We start from the raw sequence: 24,081 nt of genomic DNA on the forward strand, positions 1-24,081 counted from the left end.
AGACAGTTTATATGTCAGGATGTGTGTGACACAAACTGTGTTTTATATGTCAAGAGTGCACATGGCATTAATATCTTTCACAACTTTAAAGGCAGTGCTAACAACAACCGATGCATTCAGGTTCTGGAACAAAATACTCATATGTTGCCACCCAGCTGACCTCATTTTAAGGAAAGTTTCTGCCTTATTGCTGCAAAACAAATCACTATGAAATTCAAACAACATGGTTCCATTTAAGAAAAAAAATGTTTGATTGGTAAACAGTCCAGACTTTAATACAAACATAAGAACATGCTTTACATAAATGCATAACACAACACAACACAACATAACATAGCAGATGGTCTCCTCATTTCTCAGATATTTAGGGGCTAAACTTTAATTAGTTGTCTTTGAACTGCTTTGATTTCATATGGAAATACACTCTAGATGATATTTTGGAGAGTGCTTCAGTATGTACGGTGTGACTGCAGGTGTTAAAAGCTCAGGAAAAGAAAAGGTGATAATGATTTCCTGTTTCTAGTTTTTTATCAGCTAATTTCTCTTGCATTTTGGCACTAGCAGCTCCACAAATGCACCTTATTAATCCTTGTTGCACACCTGCAGGATCTTCTACTGTAGCAACTATCATTCTCATTCATACTGATGTTTACTGTAGGAAAGTGAGTTTTTATTTTTTTAAAAACTAGGTTGTAAGGTGCTGTACATAAAAGAAACAGACAAATGAGTGCAAACAATATACCAAAACTATAGAACTACACAAAACACTAAAAATATAAAAAGCAGGGGCCTGAAACACAAAACCCCTTTGGAAAGAGGTGGGTCTTTAGCTGTGCTTTAAAGCATTCAAGAGTGCTTACCATTCTAACTCCCAAAGAAAGACTGTTTTGGACTTGGACAGCAAATGTGCAATCCCCTCATGTTTTCAGTTGAGAGTGAGGGACAAACAAGGACTTCCTCAAAGACCATAAGGGTCTAAAAGGAGTGTAAGAGGTTAAACATTCACTGAAAGAAGTGTGAACCTGATTGTTTATAGGTTTATAGAAAAGAAGGAACATTTTGAAAATAAACTGTGAACATTTTAGGAAGCCAGTGTAGAGAGATAAACTGGGATAGTGAAACTGGGTCTTGCAGCTTAGTTTTGGACCAGCTTTTAATGAGGAGGAGTCTTGGCTTAGACAGGACTAATGAGAGTTGCAATAGTCTAAATGTGATGAAACAAAAACAAAAATTACTGTTTCTAATTGCTAGTTAGATACCATGGAACACGTTTTTGCTGTATTTCTTGGGTGAAAATTACTGGAAAGAACAAGAGACCTAATTGTTAAGTTGGTAGTCAAAGATGATATCTAGGTTTTTAGCAGATAAGTGTGACCATTTATAAACCCAAAGGACTGGGGTTGGGGTATGCTATCAAATCAATGCATGTCAATTTGAATTAGCTGAAGAAAATCCCAGCCTGTTTTTGTAATTGATCATAAAGTTGGTGCGATCAATAGAGTCAAAGGCAGCAGAAAAATCTAAAAGAACTGAAATAGAAGTTTCATCACGACCTACATTCATGAGGTCATCTGAAAAGTGCTGGCTCTGCACTGTGTTTCTGACAGAAACCTAATTAAAATTTGTCAAATATGTAATTTCCTTTAATTGCATCCAGCAGCCGGTTCATGAGAAGTGGTTTAAGAGAGGCTAATTTTAAAAATATAGATAACTGCACAGTGCTCCTACAGTATGCTGATATAATTAGTTTAAAGTATTTGTATTTACTGTGCTCTGAGGGTGAACACCAGGTGTGAGATCATGCAGGGTGGTGTGCGTGTGGAGTGGCGCTGCTGGCTGCTGTGAGTTTTATTGCATTTCCCAAAGAGGAGAACATGATGTCATCAATATGTGTCTCATCTAGAGTTAAAACTCCATTTCCTGGTGTGACAGCTGAGCTAAGGATAAGGAGTTTCTGTTCTCATAATAAACTCCAGAAAAACTCCAGAAAAACTCTTCCCCACTCTCGCCCTCACACAAGCTGCTTACTTTTCTCACTCAGTCACACAAGGCCTCTTTTTCTATCACTTTGTATCTGCAACCAAAACTGTGACACCTCCAAGAGTAAACAGTCCACTTTATTTATTTATTTGAAAAAAAATGAATTTTACTCAAATATAAAGCAAACATTCATCATAGTGAGATAAAAAATATACATAATAAAAGCAAATAATTTCTCCCTTTAGTACAAAAACAGGCAACATAAGTGAGTTTTTACAAGACAAATAACTTAAGGGTATAATGAAATCATTAAAAAACAAATTTTAAAATAAAAAAGGACTGTTGCACAAGCTGAGAGCAGGCTTTTAAAACACACAGATATTTAAATAATTAAAAGAAACATTAGGATGACTCTTTAAAAGCTTGACTAATCGTGGGGTTACATTAATTCCAGGTCTCATTCTGTCCCATTAATATTCTGAGAACTTGAGATATGATGCAATGCTTTGAAAGTCATGAGCACGTCTTTGTAATGCATAACTCTTAACACCAAAGTCCTCCAAAATTGTGTTTTTCAAAAGTTCAATCATATGAGAAGAACTATGCAAATAGGGCAGCCCATTTGTCTTATGGTTTGCTAAATCTGAGGCACAGCAAATAAAATCTAACAGTTACGAAGGTCAAAATGACATCTCAAAGCCACAAAGTTCATGTTTTCTAATTTGCATCTGACAAAAGAAAACATTTTCATTCACCTCAGATCAAACAGAAATATATTATTATGTATCTGATCAAATTGTAAACATTTGTGGGTGCAGAGAAACATGTGTAAAACTGTCCTTGCTGTTTGATGCTTTGTGGCGTCTGTAGTACTCAGTGGCTCTATGACAGAATAATTCATGGTGGTTTAGTGTACAAATGTCTAGTGATTTTTTTAAAAAGCAGATCAAAACAGCATTGGTTACAGTTTCAGACTTGATACTTGATATCACTTAATCCTTCACATGGGGGTTCAAATCCTAAAAGATTCAGTGTTTGAATCTTTAAATACTCAAATCAAAGCAATGTTTTTGGATTGTCAAGATGATGATTTTGGTCTGATAGCCCAGCTCAAATTTCATGTAACAGGGCAGAGATCAAAAGCTTGATTTACTACAAAACTAGAAGAGAAAATTTCACTTGGCTGTTCCCTATGAAGCAATGGTGACTTAGAGGGTTTGGGTGCAATCATGAAATGAGCACCGCTTGAGTTTAGGGTCAATTAGAAACACAGTATGGCACAAAAGGTTTGCAAATAACAATGTTTTTCTTTATCACAAATTCCCTGTTTATGCAGAGAAAAATGCACAACAGTGTATTTGCAGAGGATCTCTTAAATTCCACTATAAATGGTCCAGTATTAACATCAATATTATACATTTAAAACATACATACCGCATCGATTTCTATGGAGTTCTTATGATTCAGCAGTCTTTTAGGAACAGAGCTTTGCAGATCCTTTGGGCATGAACAAAACAGCTTCGGTAAAGTAACAGTTTATTTAACAACACAAATGGCAGAGTCTCTGTTTCTCAGGTTCTGGTTTGAGTGGATTAATGCATCTATGTTTGCTTTGTCCCATTTATATAACATGCAAGTAGGTTGCCTTGCTGTCCACGCCAATTACATTTTTGGCAGTGCATCTGTAAAATCCTGTATCCCTGTGTGTTGGGTTCTGTATCACCAATGAACCCTGAGGACTCAGATAGCGGTTGCCATAAATCTGAGGCTGACCCATCACCTTCAGCTGTATCAGGTCCGGTGTTTCCCAGGTAACTGTCGCCCGTGGTGTTGCTATAGTCATGCAGGGCAGCTCCACAGCAACACCTTGGCTGGTGTAGGTCACAGGGGAGGAGCCTGTTGTGATGCGGGGAGGGTAGGCGATGACAATGACTGGAACTGTGAGGACAGAAACTGACAAAGAGTCAGGACTGGAGACTTTGCAAGTGTAAGTGCCCCTGTCAAATACAGAGGCCTCTTTAACGATTAGTGTTCCATCTTCATGAACTATAAAATGACCCGAGTCTCCACTCGCACCCCTAGATAGAACCTTACCACTGGGTGTTGTCCATAATAAAGAGACCTGGGTGTGAGTACCAGCACAAGGCAGTCTGAGGGTTTCTCCATTAATGGTGCTTACAAGAGGGGCAGTTCTGGTGCTCACTGTAGGCTCATTGAACAAGCTTCTGGATGGTAAAGAGTTTATTGGACGAGGAATTTCAGACAAACTCAGGCTTTTCTGTTGCTGCGGCAGAAGTGACACTGGTCTTGAGATTAAGGACTGAGATGGATTTAATAAATCACCTGCTTGGGATTTTTTCTCCACTACTCCCCCTTGTGGAGATTTTGCATCCTCTTGTGGCTCCAATACCTCCAGCTCCACCCGAATTGACATTTCTCCTCTTTCACTTTTCACTACACAAAACAAAGTCCCGCCATCATTCACTTGTAGGCCCCGCAGCTCCAAGGAGCCATTTCGATGCACACTAAGTCGACTGCCATAGTAAGGAGCTGGCAACATGCCGTTTCCAGGAAGAAGCCAGGACAGGCGAGGTGCCAGAGAACCTTGGGATGGGCATGGCAAAAGCACTGTCTGGCCTTTATTTGCTCGCTTCTTAATTATTGTTACCACACCCAGAGCTGCACCAGAACTACCATTTATACCATCACTATTTCTTCTACTGTCACTGTTCCCTCCTAAATTACTATTCCCACTAAAACCACGGCCTGTAATTGTACTGGTACCAGCTCCACTGTTTGACAAACCACTGATAAAGCTTCCAGCACTTCTTGAAATACCGCTTAACCTGCTGTTGTATCTACTGGTGTTATCTTCATTTTTGGTTCTTCCTGCAGTAACCTCATTGCTATTTGTCCCAGGATTTCTCTCACCACCATTTCCTCTAAATGTACTTTGACTGTGACCCAAACTATTACTTTGGCTCAAAATGCTGGGCCTGTTTTTGTTTGTTTCAATGGTATCTACTTTAGTGCCTCTACTCTGTGCTCCGTTTTCATTTACAATGATCCCAGCATTACCTAGCTGTGTTGTAAATCCACCCACAGGACTCTTGAATCCGTTTTGATTATAACTTCTTAGGGCAGGATTAGAGCCACTGAATACTAAGTTTACATCAGTGTTTAGCATCACATTTCTTACTCTACCATTGCTATCAGTGTAGCTGTAATTGCTACCCAGCTTACTTGTGATTCCACTAGTAGATCCATGCTTGATGATTTGTTTGTTGTCAGTGATGTCTCCTGATCGAATGTCATGGCTGCCTTCACGCTCAGTGTTAATACTCCAACCTTGTCCTCCTCTCGCCTGTCCATTAGGTCCATTGGTAGTTGTCTCAACTTCCAAGCTCACAACAATGTTTCTTGTCCCAGCTGAGTTGCTTGCTTGACATGTATAATTTCCTGCGTCAATCTTTTGGGCTGAACGTACCTTGAGGGTTCCATCTGAAACCACCACAATTCTGTGAGAATAATAGCCAAGTCCTAAACTCTGTGGGATGACACGGTGTGCTGGGGAAAACCATGTCACTGTTGGTGCAGGATCTCCTCTCGCCCGGCAGGGAATTGTGGCAGTTTCTCCCTGGCGTACTTTGATGAAACTGTGGCTTTTGGCATCGGCAAAAATTGGTGGAGTTGTCATCACAACCTTTACTTTGACCTTAAAGATATTGAATAAATAAAAATTTTGAATAAATACAAAAAAATAGCACAACTTACATTTAACATTCATTGTTAACACTTGGCACTGATTAGCATCTATCAACAGAATTTTGTTGTTTTACTAAATTCAAATAAGTGGCCACAGTTAACTGACAGAAATTAGTTGAAAGAGTACAGTACATTTTTAATAAAACACATTTCTCAGGTTTTTAGGAAAAGTTGCTCCACTTACCTTCATGGTGTCTTGACCTGCTTGGTTCTCAGCGTAACATGTATATATACCTTCTTCTCCCATACCCACAGCTGGAACCAGTAACGTCCCATTGTCAAATACAGTTAGTTTCTGTGGCCGCTCCCTATTGTATCCCACATGCAACACACTGCTAACCATGGTTCCATCTGGTAGGTTCCAACGCACAGCTGGGTGAGGCAGTCCAGATGCCTGGCAGTCCATCTGCAGAGGATTAGTGTATCAGTGGTGCATTTAAATGTGGTATTTTTTCATCTTCATTTTGCCTGAAACTAGCTCATTCTCTTTATTTTAAATTATCCTGCATACCCATTGTGTCTATTTTTATACAACTGAAAAAAAAGCAGCAAATAAAACACATCTAATCAACTATTGATTTAGTGGCACTCAAAAGGCGCCACTAGAAGCTCATAAATGCTTAAATTGAATTAAAAATAAAGAGCAGCACATTTCCACAATAATATGGGATCTCAATTCTAGCTTTCAACCTTTATGGCATTATTTTTCATTGAGCCCTAAATATTGATTTGTACATTACCGTTCTCTTAAGGTGGCTGTTTAGTATTTATAAAAGCAGGTTATTTGACTGGTCTGCTTTTGTCTTTTTAGTTACAAAACTGTTCTGCAGCCAGGTTTTCTTAACAATAGAATGTGTCATTTTTTGTCAAATAAATCTTCTTAAGCATTTTCCAGATTTCCTCTACTTCTACTTAAATGCCTAAAACATTGTTAGAGCTTCACATTAGTCCTTAAAGAAGAAACAAAAAACCCAATAGCACAAATAAAATAAAGGTATTACATTTGGTCCTTTATTTAAACAGGACAACCATTTTATGTTAAATATCTGCAAGTAGAAAAATTACCTTCTTTTTTAGTATTCAAGTGAGGCTATAACTGCAACTAAACCACATCGACTATGAAATAAAGACTGGCTTCCTTAAATAAACTCCTTTAAGGGTTTTCTGTTTTTATTGAATAACTAATTGTGACTTTGTATATTCATGTCAATATTTTACTCTTTTAGCACGGATGGAAATTTTAGATTATCAGTAAACTCAACTTAATTTGTGACTATGTGTACTCATTAGAAGAAATGGAAAGTTGCAGATACATGAGTTGGATTTTATTTCTGTTTACCTTCAATGATTTCCCAAATGACACCATATGATTTAGTGGTTGTTTTGGCTCAATCTTTGCAGGCTTGGTGGCCACATTCACATGCAGAAGTCGATAATCATCTGCGACCTTGTTGCGTGCAATACACAAGTAGTCTCCACCATCCTTCTCCGTTACTGCCTGGACAGATAGTGTGCCGTTTGGATGCACCTTCAGACGCCTATCATAGCTTAAAATCAAATGTGAACACAACATTACATACAAGGTCCAAAAAATTGAATTAAATATGTTACTGTCAGAGTAATCATGAGATATAAGAACAGAATCAACAAACACACACAGTCATTCACTGTACCTGTAGTGTATGTCTACTAGTTTCTTTGCAGGGGTCCTCCAGATAATGTTGGGGGTGGGGTTGCCAGTTACAGAGCAGTAAAGCTTTAAAACTCCCCCATAGTTGACAGTAGAGGTGGAGGATGATGTTGAGACAATACGGGCTTTGGTGAAAGGGGAGATAGGCAGTGGCTGCAAAGCAAATGAGGCTTCTCTGTCTGCAGGGAAAGAAAGAACTCTTGTACTGTTTATACTGAGTGAGACTTTGGTGTTATATGTTGGCACAGTGGACTGTGAGAAAACAGAGGGGGGATTTGTTTTTTTGATGTCGGTAAAGTGTGAAGGGTAGGCTTTTACTGTTTTATTGATTTTCGGAGGTGAGTTAGAAGAAGAGTTAAAAGGGCTTGGGCTGATCGACAAGTTCCTAGATCTGTCAGAGGGGTATATAGGAGAGATTTTCCCAGAGTCGAATGGATCTGAGGGGTGGCTAGGGATGACCAGTGTTTTGTCTTTGTTCAAAGTAGATGAATTAGATGGTTTTTTGTTTTTCTCTCTTTCAATTCTTGCTTCTTCTTGTTTTCCTAACTCTGCCCCCCCTTCAACTTTTACCTTCACTGTTCTCTTAGAGGTCCCCACAGCATTACTGGCTGTGCACTCATAACTCCCTGCATCCTTTGGCCCAACTTTGCGAATATGCAGCGTCCCATTGGGTAAGACAAAGAGGTTGCCGTGAAGAAACTGGGATGGACGAACAAGGGTCCCATCTGGGATTCGCCAACGCAGAGTTGGTGGTGGGGCTCCTCGGGCAGAGCAGTGTGCATAAACAGGCCTCTCCAGAGAAAAGAGCAGGTGTTCCTCCTTGGGTTGTTGAATCACTGGGGGCAACGAGGACACGTGTACACGCACAGAAGCACTGGCTGTACCAGCCAAGTTGGACGCCACACAGCGATACACTCCTCGATCACTAGGTAAAGTCACCGGGATACGAAGCGTTCCATTTGTGTCCATGCTGATTCGACTAGAGGAGGTGGCAGCAGAGGTTAGAGTAGAACGATCAGGCAGAACCCAAGAGAGCAGCGGGGTTGGAACACCATCTGCTTGGCATTCCAAGTGAATGTCTCCACCCTGATGAATGGTTACTTCTCTGTAACTTGCCAGCTGCATATGAGGAGGGCGGGTCCAGACATCCAGGGTAGTGAGCAACCTGTCATGAATAAGTTGAATATACTCATCTTCAATACTGACAATTAAAAAAAACATACATTTTAAGCTTTTCACTCATACTTTCAAGTTAGAAATATTCAAAGGCATATACACAGTTGTGAATTGAATTCAGAATTATAAAAACATACAGTTTTCATGAATACAGATTTGTATTACTACTCCTTGAAGGAATGCATATGATCTGCTACCTTTTCTGCCAGAGTTAATCTCATCTTTATATTTAGAAGTGACAGATTTCTTGCTGTTTTGGCCAAATCTTGAAAATAACAGTATGCATCATATTGCAGTATTTTGAAATGTCACATCAGAGTATGTGTTCTTAATGGCTCTCGGCTACTACCATGTCCAATTTTATTTTATTTTTTGTTATTTAGCTATTTTATAGTGGTGAATGTTGATCAGCTATGGCAGTCAACTTGAAATGAGTTGACTGTAAAAGATAATCTGTTGTCGATGTACATCCAATGATTACTTTCTTAAAGCTTCAATAAAATCCACACAGTGGTACACAAGATATTTTGTTAACAGACAGACAGAGTTGACCCCAAAGAGTTAATGGGAAAATTTTAAACAAAGCTCTTGCACAATCTAATACTGTACCACTCAAAATCCCTGTTGAGGCTCAGTCTCAGCTACTACCATACAAACTATTTGGTCAGTATCTGTAAAACTGACTGAATTATAGTCATCTTTGTGTTATTTTTTAGTATAAGTTAATTGTGGCAGCACTCTTGAATTTAGCTGACCTCAAAAGTTAATCAGTTGTAGATGTACATCCAATTATTACTTTTTGTGAGTTTCATTAAAATCTGTTCAGTGGTTTGTGAGATATTTTGGCAACAGACAGACATAAGAGCACACACACAATCAAAAACATTATTGTCCATCTTAGCCTTTCAACAGTGTGCAATAATAAGATGTCTAATCAAAGTCTTGTGCTATAGCTGAGCTTTCTGTGGACCAAAGTCATTAAAACTGATTACATTGTGACCCAAGGTCATTGTAACTGATTGTTATACTGGCTTGAGCATTAATATGCATTTCAAACGTCAGTATTCTCACCTGTCACGACCCAGGAAGCTGGTTGCACTGCAGATATATGTGCCCCTGTCCTGCAGCTGAACATTCTGGATAACAAGGGTGCCATTTGGCAAGACCTCAAAACGCTGAGCCCTGGAATGGATTGACAACACTGCTCCTGAGAGAAAAGCAAGGAATGAGGCAGTGAAATGGAAAGAGAAAAACAGTAATAAATAAAAAGAGTTAGACGGAAGAAGACAATATTGGAAAGAAAGTTAGAGAGTGTGAAAAGGAAGGAGAAAATGAAAACAGGGCACAACTTAAAGTAAAGTGCACAAAATGTTCTATTACTTGTTTGCAATGTTTTTCTTACGTGAGAAGTCAGAAAAAAAATATTTATGTACATGTCAGTGTGGGATGTTTGGTGTTGTTTGTTCTTTACGTACAATATATCACACTAAATTGTGTTCATATTTATAAAATATATGTACTAAAGCTGAATTTAATTTCTATCCCAAATGCTGGCTTTAGAATTTTAATCCAAACTTTTAATTATTTTGTTTCAAAGGTTAAGCACAGTTTTTGTTGTTGTTGTCATTTTTACATTTACATTCATTTATTAGGTCAACTCTTTTATACCAAAAAAAAAAAATACAACTATTTTATTTGTTTTCTAAAAGAATAAAATATATAGGCGCTTGCTGTAGTTTTGGGTGATCAAAAATATCTATAACAGAGTATAAATCTGAATTTATGTGACTCTGTTTATAGATGCAATTTGAAGTCTAAACCTTTCTCTGACTTGCAGTTCAGTGGAGTAAAGAGTCTGGTTTAAAATATGTTTCATGCTTGAATAGATTTTTTCTATTTGATGCTTACCTGAGGCAGCTTTAGTCCATGTGATGGAGGGTTTTGGGTCTCCTTGAGCTTCACAAGTCAGCCTGGCAGTGCTGTTTGCTGGCAATGATAATGTCCTGATATGTGGATTTGCAATCCTCGGTCTGGATCTTACAGCTGGAGCCTGTGGATATTGTGATTGTGAAGACATCTTAATTAGTTAAATGAAGCTATTAGGTAAAAGATAATGTTTTCTTAGAAAAAGCTTTTAATTGGCATCTGTAAGCAGGTCTCCAAAGCTGCAGAACTGTGTTAGTTTCAAAATTTAATTTCATAGCCAAACACTATCTAAGTTGCACTCCTAGTTTTAAATTAAGGAGAACCAGAGCTGAACCTAGAAATCTTTAGTCAGGTACCAGAAGAGTCTAACGGAGACTATGAATGTGAAGCTGTGCTGTGGCGTGTTTTCAATAAAATTGTCAATCTTAAATTAATTATAAACCTAAGTGTATCCAAAATGGTGATGTGTTATTTTGATCTTTGTTTAGAGTGCAAACAGAATATTAATATGTTTCAATACGAGTCATAATACAAAAGGCTGAAAAACCATTTCAAAATAAGGAATTGTTGTTGTTATTTAATTTATTTGTAATGGATCTTTTTAATGAAAGTAATTCAGGCAATATCTGGGCATAATCAACTTAGTATTCAATAAATTCATTAATGTTCTAGTGTGATGTTAGAATGACTCACTGATGGCAGAACCTGAGATTTGGTCTACAGAGGCTTGCCAACAGACGTCTGGAAATTAATTCAGGTTTGATTATCTAAAATCCCCTGGAATTAGGCTCTTGAAACACACAGTGTTCTTCATTATGGAGCATGTCTATTTCATTTCTTCTTTAAATCCCTGACATAGTTCTGCAAATTATTCAAACTGGAGGTTGGTCATGAACATCCATAATACAACAGCAGGTCATGTGGACACAAATCAGGCAGTTTTCAGTTCTCTTGTGCATTTTGATGCTTTCAAAGTTGAGAGTACTATATGCTTGTGTTTGTGTACGCAGTGGAGTACATTTATAAGTGCACTTTTAGGACTTACTAATCAAACATGTAACTTCTGACTCAACGCAGCTCTGAAAAAAGTGGGAAATTAAATTTGCTATTAAATTAACAAATATTTAAATTGGTTGTTCTCACCACTGGAGCAGCAGGGAGTGATGATGAAGGAGGCTGGTGAAACCTGTTTCTGTGTGAATCTGGAATAAAGTTAGCTCCATGGTTCTTCCAGCCAGTCGGAGTTCGGCTCTGGTTTGGAGTACCAGGAAAAAGCTTCACTTGAGGGTCAGCCTGACCAATGATTGGCATCTTTTGTAAAGATTTTTTGGTACTTGTTGATCCCATTGTTGTTGAACTTGAAAGATTGTGAATTGTGGTAACTGGAGGAGTTTTAGTTGAAATAGTTTTTGTAGTAGTTGGATTTATGATTGTAGTACTTTTAGTAGAGGGGTTGGATGTTCTGGAGTTATCATTCATGGAGATTGTTGTACTACTTGCACTCATGCTAGGAACTGTTGTAATATCAAAATCATAAATTATTGGGCTAACTGTAGAAATAGAAGTCCCAGTTGAAGAAGTAGTAAGGGGAGGAGTAGATGTAGTAGTAGTAGTAGTAGTAGTAGTAGTAGTAGTAGTAGTAGAGGTAGAACTTGTTGAAGTCTGTTGAGTAGTACTGGATATTGGAATGACAATGGTGGTTGGAGGAGATGTGGTAGGACTTATTGTTGTTGTGGTGGTTGTTGCGGGAAGTGTCTCTTCACCAGTCATAAAAGTTGATGTACTTTCAGTGCTGCCAACATAACCAGCTCTCTTGGGAGCAGCTGGAGGAGTTGTGATTTTTGCAGCAGTAGTGGTAGTTGAAGATGCACTGGGGACTAAGGAAGAAGTGAAAGAGTGAGCATTTAAAAAGTGAGGCTCACCTAATATATTGCTTTCTAGCTCCTCACTGCTTGGGGGTCTTTCAGCATGTTTGTCTATGGTTGTTTGTGTTTCTATGTGAGACTGCATACCATGTGTAAATGTCTCATTATGTATGGTTGGCACATGTATTTCTGAAATCACATTATTAGATTGAGTAGGTGCTGCTATGCTGTTAAAAGTAAAATCTTGAGTTTGTGGTATCTTGACTGAATGAGTCAGAATGTCTGTGTACGTGTCTGTGTGGGCAGAGGAAGGAGTAAGTGAGGGTGATATGAAGTTGGAAGTGGAAATACTAGGAGTGTCTGAAAAAGGTGTGGGCAGAGGATTCAGAGCCACACTGTTTGAGGTAGTCTGAATATGGTCACTAGCTGTCAACATAATAGCTGGATGTGAGGCTGTTGGCACTGTTGGCAGAGGAGGGATATTATCTGTGGTTAAATTAGGTTTTACAGGGTCAGAGAAAGATGAAGATGGGGTCATAGTTTGAATTCTGGGCCTCTTGATTCGTCTTCGTTGTCCAATCTTTCTGCGTGAGTTCCAGGGGCTTTGAGGTCGAGAGTTAGGAACAAAATTAGGAAAGAGTCCTCGTTGAGGATTGTGAGCCCTGGTCATTGCTGGGTTCAAGTTTGGTCCCTGTCCATGCACCTCATTTGATTCTAGGCCAATTTCATTTGTTACTGACATTGGATTAGAGGTGACTAACTCTTTCTGAGTCACAGAGATTGCTGTTGTTTGCGTTTGTAGATCTGCTTTTTCTGTCTGTACATTTGTCTCTGTCTCAGTTTTTGAATCTATATATTTTTCTGTTGTCTCTGCCCCACTTTCTATCTCTGCATTGATTTTGTTCCTTGGTATTGCTTGTTTGCCTCCGTGAGCGGGCTGAATGGGCTGTGGTTGATTCCCTCTCAAAATAGTGTCATCAGCTGAAGACTCTTCAGATTCTGCTTCCATCTCTGTTTTTTGAGCTCTGCCTTTATTCATATTATTACCATCTACTTGTCCTCTTGTGTCCTTATCTTTGTCTTCTTGGACAGATTCTTCTGTTTTGTTTCCACTTGAAATGGGTTGCCTGTTAGTGGCATTAGCAGCCTTTTGACGAATCTTTGCCAAAATGTCAGCCCATGACTTTGGGTCCATTCTAAGTTTGTTTGTAGTAATTCTGTGTCTATTCTGAAAGTGGCTTCTTCTCTGCTCAGTGGGTAAAATGGGCCCTTCAATCCTTCTCAGGGGCCCTTCTCTCACACGGCCATGTCTTTGTAGTTTTCCAGATGGATGCTGTCGGTTTGGGCGCAATATTGTAGGACTCCTATTGCTGATTGGAGTTTTCTGTTGTTCTTCTTCTTCATCATCCCCTGATCCTTCATTAACCTGGTGGAATAAAAAGGCTTGTATCTTGGTTGACCTGCCAGAGGCTGACTGTGGTCCTCTGGGAAATGAAGTCTCAAGTGGAGAGATATGTTGAGAATTTAATATTAGCTGCATGGACAGAGAATCACTTCCATACTGGTTGACTGCAATGCAGCGGTAATATCCAGTATCTCTCAGAGATGGTTTATGTACAGAGAGACTACCATTGGAATGTATTGTGAGTCCACCTGATACATCTAATCCTTGCTGTACTACATTTCCATTTGGCAAAATCCAACTCCTGGGAGGTTCTGGTGAGCCAGATATCCTGCAGGACAGGCTGACAGCTTCGCCAACTGCTCCAGTAACAGAAGGTCCACTTAGTTCTGCTGAATACGGAGCAGAAGTCTCTTCCACTGCCAGGCGTAGAGGAAGAACATCTACATCCCTTCCAGCTGTGACTACACAGTAATAAATCCCAGCATCAGAGAGATGTACTTTTTGTATAAGTAAATCTGAGACTGAAACCTGGAGCCTTTCATCTAAACTGTTGGCAGGAGAGTTGAGTTTAGATCCATCTGGGAGAATCCAATAAACACTGTGCCTACCAGAACTGAGAAGAGGGCACAATAGCGCCACCTTTTTGCCTGCTACTGCAGCTAGTGCTGTGGTAGTAGTTGAAATCATCACCCATTGGTGAGAAACAGCAGATGTAGAGAGATGCGAAGTGGGATCAGGATGAGCAGAAACTCTTGTTGAGTATGTGAGCTGAACTTTGTGTCCATTAGACTGCGCTCTGTTTAGCTGAATGCTAATTGCTGGCTGCAGTAACCACTGTGGTATGGCTTTAACAGAAGCTTTGAGTCCAGTGTGATAATATCCATCTGCTTCTGGTGCCTGTCTGTAGCGGTAGGTCAATGCCGGAGCTTTGCTGAGCATGATCTCCCTCTCGAATTGAGCTGCAGTATCACTGTAGTAGGCCAAAATCCTCCAAAGTTTCTCGTAGCTCCGTCCTTCAGTAGGGCACTCCAGAGACAGAGACAAAGCAAGGTGAAGAGGTGAAGAGGAGGTCCATGATAGATCTGGTGGAGGAGCAATACCCTGCGAGTCAGTGGAGTGAGTAATATTACAACTCAGATCAATGGTGTTCCCTTGCTCGTCAGATAGACCCAGTGAGACACTGCCTAAAGGCTCTTTGAAAGTCTCACTAGATTGGATTTCACTAAGGTCAGTGTCCAAAAGTGTTTCTTTTCCCGGAGAGTGGATGATTGGTGAAGAACAGATTAGTGCTGTCTGGTCAAGCAAGCCTTGACCTTGAAGTGAAGTGGGGGAGGCACAGACTGGACACTGAGGACCACTGGGACATTTCATTAAACCTAAATGTAGAAATAGAAAGGGGAAAATTACATCCACACATCATGAAGTCACTCAAATAGAAACACATTAGAGTGCACATTTCAGCTACTGCACATTTTAGTGGATATTGGAGTCATTTATTAGTCATACTAGTTCATTTTAAGCATTCATTACCCTTTATGTTTCTAAATAATTAGTTATGGTTATTTGATCTTATAAATCAAAAGTATTTATCACTTTATTATCACACCACAATCATCAGCCTATATATTAACTGCCACAGATCAGTGCTGTCATCATGGATTAGTCATGGCAGGTTAAGTCTGGCATATCAACGAGACACATTTCACGCTTCAGCTTTTCTTTCACATCTCAATGAAGGCTACAAGACAGACCGGAAAAAAACAAGATAATGGGGAAAACGGTGGAGAATGTGTGACAGAAAAGTAGACAGAGGATTAAGGTCAAGGGCATCTGAAAAACATGTATCAAAATTTCACGCATTTTTAGCTCATTTTAAATTAATTCCCCATTTTTCATTTCTCTTTCCAAATCTGCAGTTTGTCTTCTCATTCTTAAACATATGTCAGTCGAGCTTAAAGACCCAGCAACCAGTGGCCTATCACAAAGCCATTAGATTATTTATAATCATGAGCCAATAAAGTATAACTTTTAGACACTACAGTCACCTGGATGAGCCAGACTCCATCTGAGAAACCAGTTCATCCTACAGTCACAACTCCAGGGATTAGCCTGCAGGATGAGACTCTCCAGCAGAGGTGCTGTTGCTACACTCTCCTGAGGTAGGGTGGTTAAACTGTTGTTGGATAAGTCCAGGTGTCTAAAGCAGGAAAAGGCAGAGCAAAGGTATGAATAATATAAAGAAACAAATGGAAGAAAAAAATATTTTAATTGGAAATATGGCATGATCTATTGCTTTTACAGTTATCATCCTTCTTTTTCTGTTCATATATGCTTATATTCTGTACTGAGCGTGAAAAACAGAAAAGCCATTGTCAATATTCCAGGTAAATTTATCAGTTTTGCAATGTTTGATTTCAAAATTTAAATGTGCTATTTTCTTAAACTGCAAATTTATATCACTTTGCTTGTATTTAAGTTTATTTTGTTGTTATTTCTGTTTCAAGCACAACCTTTGTACAATAGTTACAAAAGCTCACCTTAGTGTAGAAAAGTAATATGTGTTGAGGAGGGACAGGGTGCACAGGGCATGAGGGTGCAGCTGATGCAGCCTGTTCCCCTGCAGACGGAGCAGCCTGAGGCTAGGCAGCTGGAGCAGAGCCCGGGGGTGGATGTGCTGGAGGAGGTTGTGATCCAAGTAAAGGCGCAGCAGCGATGTCAGGCCAGAGAAGGTCAGAGATGAAGAGATCTCTCTCAGCTTGTTATAGCTTAACTTTAGAATCTGCAAGATTGAGGGGGAGAAATGGAGCAGTAAAAAAAAAAAAAAAAAAAATTAGAAGACCAGACATCAAGGCTGATTGAAAAAGCAATCCTACGCTAGGATCATAAGTCTGTCACTGGATACCACATGCTTGTAAATTGAATCTACAACAAAGGAAAAAGAGAATCAGGATAAAAATTTGAATAAAAGCTCTTTCTTTGCACAAATGACCTTTGTAAATGTTTAACACATGAGGAATATCTTTCACAGCTCACCATCTGACAAGTGAAATTCAGAAAAATCGCCCAAAGAAATTAACCAGGCCACATATTTACGCTTTGAGCTGGATCAAAGCATCGAAAACTAATTGGATATTCTAGCACTGTTGGGCTACAGAATTCCAAATACAGTAAAAAAAAAAAAAAAAAAGGAATCATACTACTTTAAAAACCATTAAAAACTCAATAATATTACTATTAATATTAATAATATGCAAGTCTTTTTGTAATAAATAAACTCTTTAGGAAGATGCTCAGCTGGAAGAACTCCAACTTCTGACAGATTTAGCATGTGGCCATGTCAGCACATGGAAATATGGATCCTATTATCACAGAGGGGCAAATATATCAGTATCTGCCCGGGAGATGAAGGGAACAATTGCTTGTGTAATATCAGTTCTCCACGGACTGCCAACGCTGCCCTAAGGTTGCCGCTAAAATGTCCAGTATGTTTCCCATCAGCCTGCAGAGAGGAATGATGACACATAAATGATGCATCAATTTTGTTGGAATTAGGAAAAAAAAACTGCTGGAAATTAGATGAGAATCATGGTGACTGTTGCAGCTTTTTGACAAATGGTATATACATTGTTAATCGAATGCATTACTCGAGTTTTAATTGGATTTCTTTTCTGACAAGGAGTTTAAGTATATTCATATGTCACAGTTAGACGATTGGGAAGGTTGTAAACTAAAAGTAATGAGATAAAATGCACTGTGGGAATGCTGAGTGCTGAATGACTGCTGTTGTTAAAGCTAAACACCAGAACACAAACTAAAAGCTAAAAGAAGCCAAACTCTAGCTAAAAGTAGCAAAGTAGCTACCCTTTTGCTATTTTTAGCTAGGTCATTGTTGCCTTTCAACAATGGTGTGAATAATGAATCAACATTGACCCAATAAGCCAGAAAAAGAAAAAAAAATCCTATATCAATTAAAAAAAAAGAAAAAAATAGTCCTGACATAGATTTCCTGCTTGAGGCTGGAGGGTGACAGCATCCCACAAGTCAGATGCTAAAAATATGATGAAACATTTTATTGATTTGCCTTTAAAGACATTTAAGTTGCTCAGTTAACTTGGGAAGGAACTTTAACTTTAACCTCCGTGAAATTACCTCTTAGTGCCCCAAAATGTTGCCTGTCTTGTCCCCAGAGACCATCCACTTGAAGCGTTTCAAATTGTCTGACTCTCCAGTGACCCTGATGTGTGCAGAGGGCCAAGGGTTAAAATGCTGTCTTTGCTTGTTACCTGAAGTGATCTCATGTCATTGAACGCTGCATCTGGAAGGTGATGGAGATCATTGCTGTGGAGCATCAGAAGCTCCACCCTCTTTAGTCCAGCCAGAGATTTGTCATGGAGTCTTCTGATGCTATTGAATCTGCAGAAGTACAGAAACATCATTACCAAGCAATTACACAAACGCTTCTGATAACTGCTTGCCAAGGAAAGGAGAAAATGAACAAAAATAGTTGTGCCCATGTCTGTGGTTGTGTGTGTTTGATTAACTGTTTGAGTCCAAGATGGCTGCTATAGCCAGCTAACCTTAAAAACATAAAAATGGCAATAAATCAGTCAATTTTAAAGATGTTTATCTAAAATTTGGTGTGGCAGTAGCTGAGAGTCATTTCCAACACATAATTTAAGCACTAATATGTTGCTCAAGGTTTTTGTTTAAAATAAAACTATTTGTAATGAACTCTGTCTGCCTGTTAGCAAAATGTCTTGTAAACCACTGGATGAATTCAATGAAACTTTCTGAAAGTATCACTGCATGTCCATCTCCACCTGACTAGCTTTTGGAATCAATCCAGTACAAGATGGCTGCAGCTAATCCACATGAGCCAACACAAACATTGCTATAACTCAGTTATTTTTATATCTAATGAGGTCAAATTCAGTGAGGTAGTAGCTGAGAGCCATTCCTAACACATACCCTGAGCATGACATCTCACAACATTGCATGAGATTGTGCATAACATTATTTTCAAGGTTTGATTAAAATGGCAACAATTCAAGGAATGCTTTAGATCTTTGATTTAACTCTGGTCTGACCCCTATTTTTGGTTCTGTAGGAGGCAATGTAAATAGGAATGATTTATCTTGTCATTCAAATATTTGTTCATATATTTTATTCTCATACCCAAAGTTTATGCGCCGTGTTTGTGCAGGCAGGCCTGCAGGTATAGTGACGAGTGAACGGAAGGTGCAGTGGACTTCATTAGCCTGGTAGCAATTACAGCTTCTGGGACAGGACTGGCCCCCAGACACCTGAAGGGTGAGCACCAAGAGTGGCAGCAGTGCTGCTGCAGCAAACACAGTCCGACACATCTTCACCCACAGGGAGAAAAGCTACACGGAGATTAGTCACTGTCAATATGGAAAAAAAAGTCAAAATTAATTCAGAAGGTTAATAAGCTGCAGTTCAGTATGAAATCTCTTTTTCCACACAACAGAAGCACACATAGATACTCAAAACAAGTTCTTCTGGACCACTCAAAATTACTCAAAAGCTGTAGCAATAAAAATGTTTTTTTTCTACACCCACCACTATGAAACTATAAGTCTCAAATAAACAACTTTGTGAGTGCAGTGTCAGCTTAGTGACAATTATAGTAATAAAAGTTCATTTTAAAAAGCCCATCGAAAATGAAGCACAAAACAAAAATGAAGAGTAGCTGTAAAATTAAAGACTTCAAATAAACTTTTCTGTTTTTATAAAAATGAGAAATAAACTTAACTCATTCAATTATCAAACTGTAGAGACAAAACCTACTCCTGCTTGTTCACAAATATAGTATAGAAATGTATAATGTGAGATTAAATCATACCTTGAAGTCTTCTGGTCCGGAGACATGAATTATTTGACTAAATTATTCATTTTGCCCATTAAAAAGTGTTTTAATCCCGCCGCGCGGATCGGTGGATTTGGTGCGCACTGAATCACTTCATTCACCCATCTGTCACCACAATGAAACTGAAGAGCGCGAGGTAAATCCTAAAAACAAGCACTTTGAAGAACTTCATAAAACAAAACTTCACCAAAGAGAATCCTGAGCTGAAAATCCAAGGAGGTCTGTTTTTTTTTTTTTCTTCTTGTGCGTCAGTGGAGAAGAAAAGACGCGCTGGACTCGGCAGGAGGACTGTTTGCAGAGAGCATCTGGCGCTGTGAGTTTACGCGCGCGTGTTTGCGCGTGTTTGCGGGACAGTGAGTGTGTATTTGAGTTTGGGAAGTGTAGGGAACTGAGTGACGCTCAGGCGGAGGGGGTCTGTCCAAAGAGGGGCGGAAGTCTGGAGATAAGAGGCAGCATGTGGGCCACAGAAAACACTTCTTTATTACAGCCGCTGGATCTGATCAACAGCTACTGTGTGACTTCACACGAGGACAAATTTCTTGTCTCGTTGCACGGAACTAATAGCATGCACATCAAAAGTTAAAGGCCTAGCATTCCTTGAGGGAATGCATGTCGCCCGCCGCCTTTCAGAGTTTTAAACTAAAATCATTTTATGCTGAGAAGGGACTGAGTTGTAGCTGTTTTGGTCAAACCTTGTAAATGAAGTTAGGCACAGTCTCATGAAATATTGTGAGAACAAGCCAGAAATGTTAGCACTCAAAGATTTTAATGGGGATGACTCTCAACTACTACCACACCAAATTTTAGCTGTAAAATTTACTGAATAATAGTCATTTCTGTGCTGGCTAGAGTCGATTAGCTGTAGTGGCCATTCTAAAATGGGGTGACTCCAAAGGTTGTAGATGAAGATCAAATGATTATATTTGGCAGAGTTTCATTAAGATCTTTGTAGTGGTAGAAAAAAAAGGTATTTTGCTAACAGAAAGACAGGATTTATGCCAAAAGTTACTGCTTTGAACAAAGTTAGTTCACAATGTATAGTGCTGTGTGTGTGTTGGGGATATTTGTAAAATTGGCTGACTTACACACATCTTTGTGTTTTCTAAGATCAGTTAGTTGTGGCAGCCATCTTGAAGTGACTGAGTTGTAGATGCTCATTCAATACTAAGTTTTTGAGTTGCATATAAATTATCTACTGGTTCACAAGATATTTTGCTAACAGTACAGACAAACACACACAGGCACAGGCAAAAACGTTAATGTTGCTTAGCCTTCAGGAGGCAGTAACAGTCATTTTATAAACATTATTCTCTTATTTATTTATTTATTTTTAGTCTTGACCCATTTGTCTAACAACTGCAGAATTTAGGTCAATTGTGACTCAGAATGTGTTTATTTACAAGAAACCAAACAGCAATTTTCTATAGAAAAAAATAAAGCTTTTTCTTTTCTAAATACAATAATCCATTGAATTATCTGTAAACTAACCTTTTAGAAAGGAAACCCAGAAGAGTAATGATTTGGATTTTTTCTGAACTCATAAAAAGTTTGTTTTCAGAGAATCTTTGTGACTAATGACCTAACAAGCATAATGATCTCATCCCATAATTGCTGTGGACTCAGCTACGTAGCATTATGAAGCTGTAAATATATTCCATATGTTAAACGGCCACAGCAGGAAAACAGAGCAGTCCTTGTAATGATGCAAATCACTGTACTGGTTAAAGAAAGCAGTTGTGCTCTTCACCTATTCATTTTAATCATTTTTTTAATTAAAAAGAAAAACCCAAACAATTAAATTATGATGAGAAGATGCACCTAGATGTAACCTGTATTGTATTAATTTTTTGTTACATTGTGAATATAAGTTCATCTCTTCACACTCTCAATCTGTATACTCAACAAGAAAATTAATCTAATTAGAAATTGTCTTTTTTATCTGAATTTTATTTGTTATTTTAATCAAAATTCCAAATGAGTGTGAGGCTCCTGTCTGCTCCAGGGATATTCTTCTCTTCTTTTTCTGTAGGTGGAGCCGTGGGCTGGCAGGCTTTTGTTCTTGCACTTCTTAATGCCACATCATTTCCTGATCCAGCATTTTCACCTGTGAACAATCACTCAACATCCCTGCTATAAAAGACCAAAGACTGTAAATATAAGTAGACCTTGGACCAGAACCTGGAAGTAGAAGCCAGAACAGGAACAGCTTTCCTGTCAGCTAGTTCCACTTGAAAAAGAAGGGTCATGTGACTCCATGATTGTGTGCTGAGGAATAGGTTGGACTCAAAGCGCCTCATCGCTAGTGTCCAGATGCTGGTTCCAAACATACAACACGTCATCTTTTGTAAAACGGTTCCTGCTGGCTTCAACAACAGAAGGACAGTTTATCTACCCATATTAATGTCTGTTTAAAAGTCCAGCTTAGACCACAACTTAATGGACCATCACACTGGCGATCTCATTGTGGACAACTGTTGTTTTTTTACTTTTTATGATATTGATATGTTTTTTCAATCTGTTCTTTTTTGTGCAGAACCAACTCTGATTTTCTCATGGACTGTTGAACAGATGAACTCCTAGTCAAACAAGCTGATAATTCTCATCAAGAAAACCACTTACCTGCCTGACCCACTCTCCCTTACACCGCTGCTCCACTCCTCCAAACACCTGAATCCTCCAAACTCCTCCTCTACATCCAAAAAAAAAAACAGATTCAAGTAAGAAAGAGAAATCAAACATTAACATCACTGGCATATTTTCATGATCACCTCTAAATCTTATCTCCACTCTAGTGAAGATGATCTCAGATCTACCTCCATAGGACCAGCAATATTTATTTGTACAAATTGTAAATAAATAATTTGAACTTTCTTGTGTCGATTCCTGGGTTCAAAACTTCAAAGTCTATTTAAGGTTAATATAATGACAATGAGACAAAAAAATATACCAAATATGCCTCTGTCAGCCTCCTGAGGTCATCAAAACTATTCAAATTCAGGAGACATTTCCACATAGCCTATTTTTGAATTTTAGTGCAAAATTGTATCTTCGTTGTCTAATTTTGGGGGCAGCTAAAAAAGGAACTGCCTTGTGCTTCGTGTTCTCTGACACTCTCTGACGCCCCATCCTGATTACACCTCTGAGGGACTTTTTAAAGCGCAAAATAAAAATAGACTGATGCTCCTCAGCTGTTGTCTCCTCCAAGCGACCCTGGTACTCGAACATTTTACTCATCCAGTCTGTGTGTTTGTTACCTTTTATCGCCAAGTGCGGGCAAGAAGGCAAAGCAGATGATTTTCACAACAAGATTTTCTTACATTCAGCTAAATTTCCACTGTACTGAGGCATAACACTATGAAGAAGCAAAGGTTTTTCCTGCTCACACCAAAAAAAAAAAGCAGCAACGGTAGATGTGAGAATAAGGTCACCGCCAACTGGGGAGTTTTGAATTTTCTCATCAGCTGCTTAAATAATGGATTGTAACGTTAATCTTGAATGACGGTCCACATCCCGCAGCTTGGCATTCGACAAGTGAACATCAGCAGACATCTTAGCTGATGAGATGGGATGTTTTACAATCACCAGCAAAATTCCCTCTGATGTATTTCAGCAGACGATCCAGTCTTCAGCACCTTATAACTCATGTTTTTGCAGGCAGTGTTGCTTGGTGAGTGTGTTACAGTTGTCACGCTGCAATCGTCCCCTGTAGCTGTAATATGACTGAAAAAAAAAAAGCCCTCGGCTCAATTCCAGCTCATTTCATTACAATACTCAACACTGTTACTGGAATGTAGCAGACTATAATAAATTAATTACTGTCCATCTGACTGGAAACAAGTTAGAAACTAAGAAATTATATGATATCAATGACTCCTTGGGGTAGCAGGATGAATGAATGAATGAATGAATGAATGAATGAATGAATGAATGAATGAATGAATGAATGAATGGTGGCAAAAAGAGGAATCAGAATGAAGGTTAAAATTATCATGTTGACTTCTGATCGGACAGTAAAAAGCTAATAAATGAATCAGTTTTGTGCATGTTTATCATTTATATTTAACTATTAATATGTTTGAGACATTTTGTGTTTTACAGTTTGGTTCCCACATTTAGCGCATTTGCCCACAGTCCAAATATCTATTTCTTTGCTTTGTTTTTTTTCCTAATGATGTTTTTTGTTCTTACAGTAACAGTTTTCAGAAAAATGTTTTCTAAAATCCAACAAAAGCCTAAATCTGTAATTTGTTAATTTTGTGGAGCTTTTTTCTAATAGACAATTTGTAAAAATAAAAATGTGATTTTAGTGTTTTCAATTATCAACTTTTTAAAAGTTAGAAAACATGAACAAATCTAGATTTCGATGAGCAACACAGTCAAAATGGTT

At 38.6% G+C, this 24,081-nt stretch overlaps 1 protein-coding gene across 1 annotated transcript; it reads right to left on the reverse strand.

The window, feature by feature from the left end:
* Positions 1-338: 338 nt before the first annotated feature.
* LOC108240436 (matrix-remodeling-associated protein 5) lies at positions 339-19,983 on the reverse strand. Its single transcript, XM_017423907.3, has 12 exons — positions 19,671-19,983; positions 18,983-19,209; positions 18,091-18,220; positions 16,345-16,586; positions 15,853-16,004; positions 11,681-15,183; positions 10,520-10,661; positions 9,683-9,818; positions 7,419-8,600; positions 7,085-7,292; positions 5,930-6,151; positions 339-5,695 (listed from the first exon to the last, which is right to left on the reverse strand). The coding sequence occupies exons 2-12, from the start codon at positions 19,168-19,170 to the stop codon at positions 3,602-3,604; spliced, it is 8,199 nt and encodes a 2,732-aa protein (XP_017279396.1). The 5' UTR covers positions 19,171-19,209; positions 19,671-19,983; the 3' UTR covers positions 339-3,601.
* Between the last annotated feature and the right edge of the window lie 4,098 nt (positions 19,984-24,081).

This window comes from Kryptolebias marmoratus, linkage group LG6, assembly GCF_001649575.2.
Source record: "Kryptolebias marmoratus isolate JLee-2015 linkage group LG6, ASM164957v2, whole genome shotgun sequence".
Classification (NCBI taxonomy): Eukaryota; Metazoa; Chordata; class Actinopteri; order Cyprinodontiformes; family Rivulidae; genus Kryptolebias; species Kryptolebias marmoratus.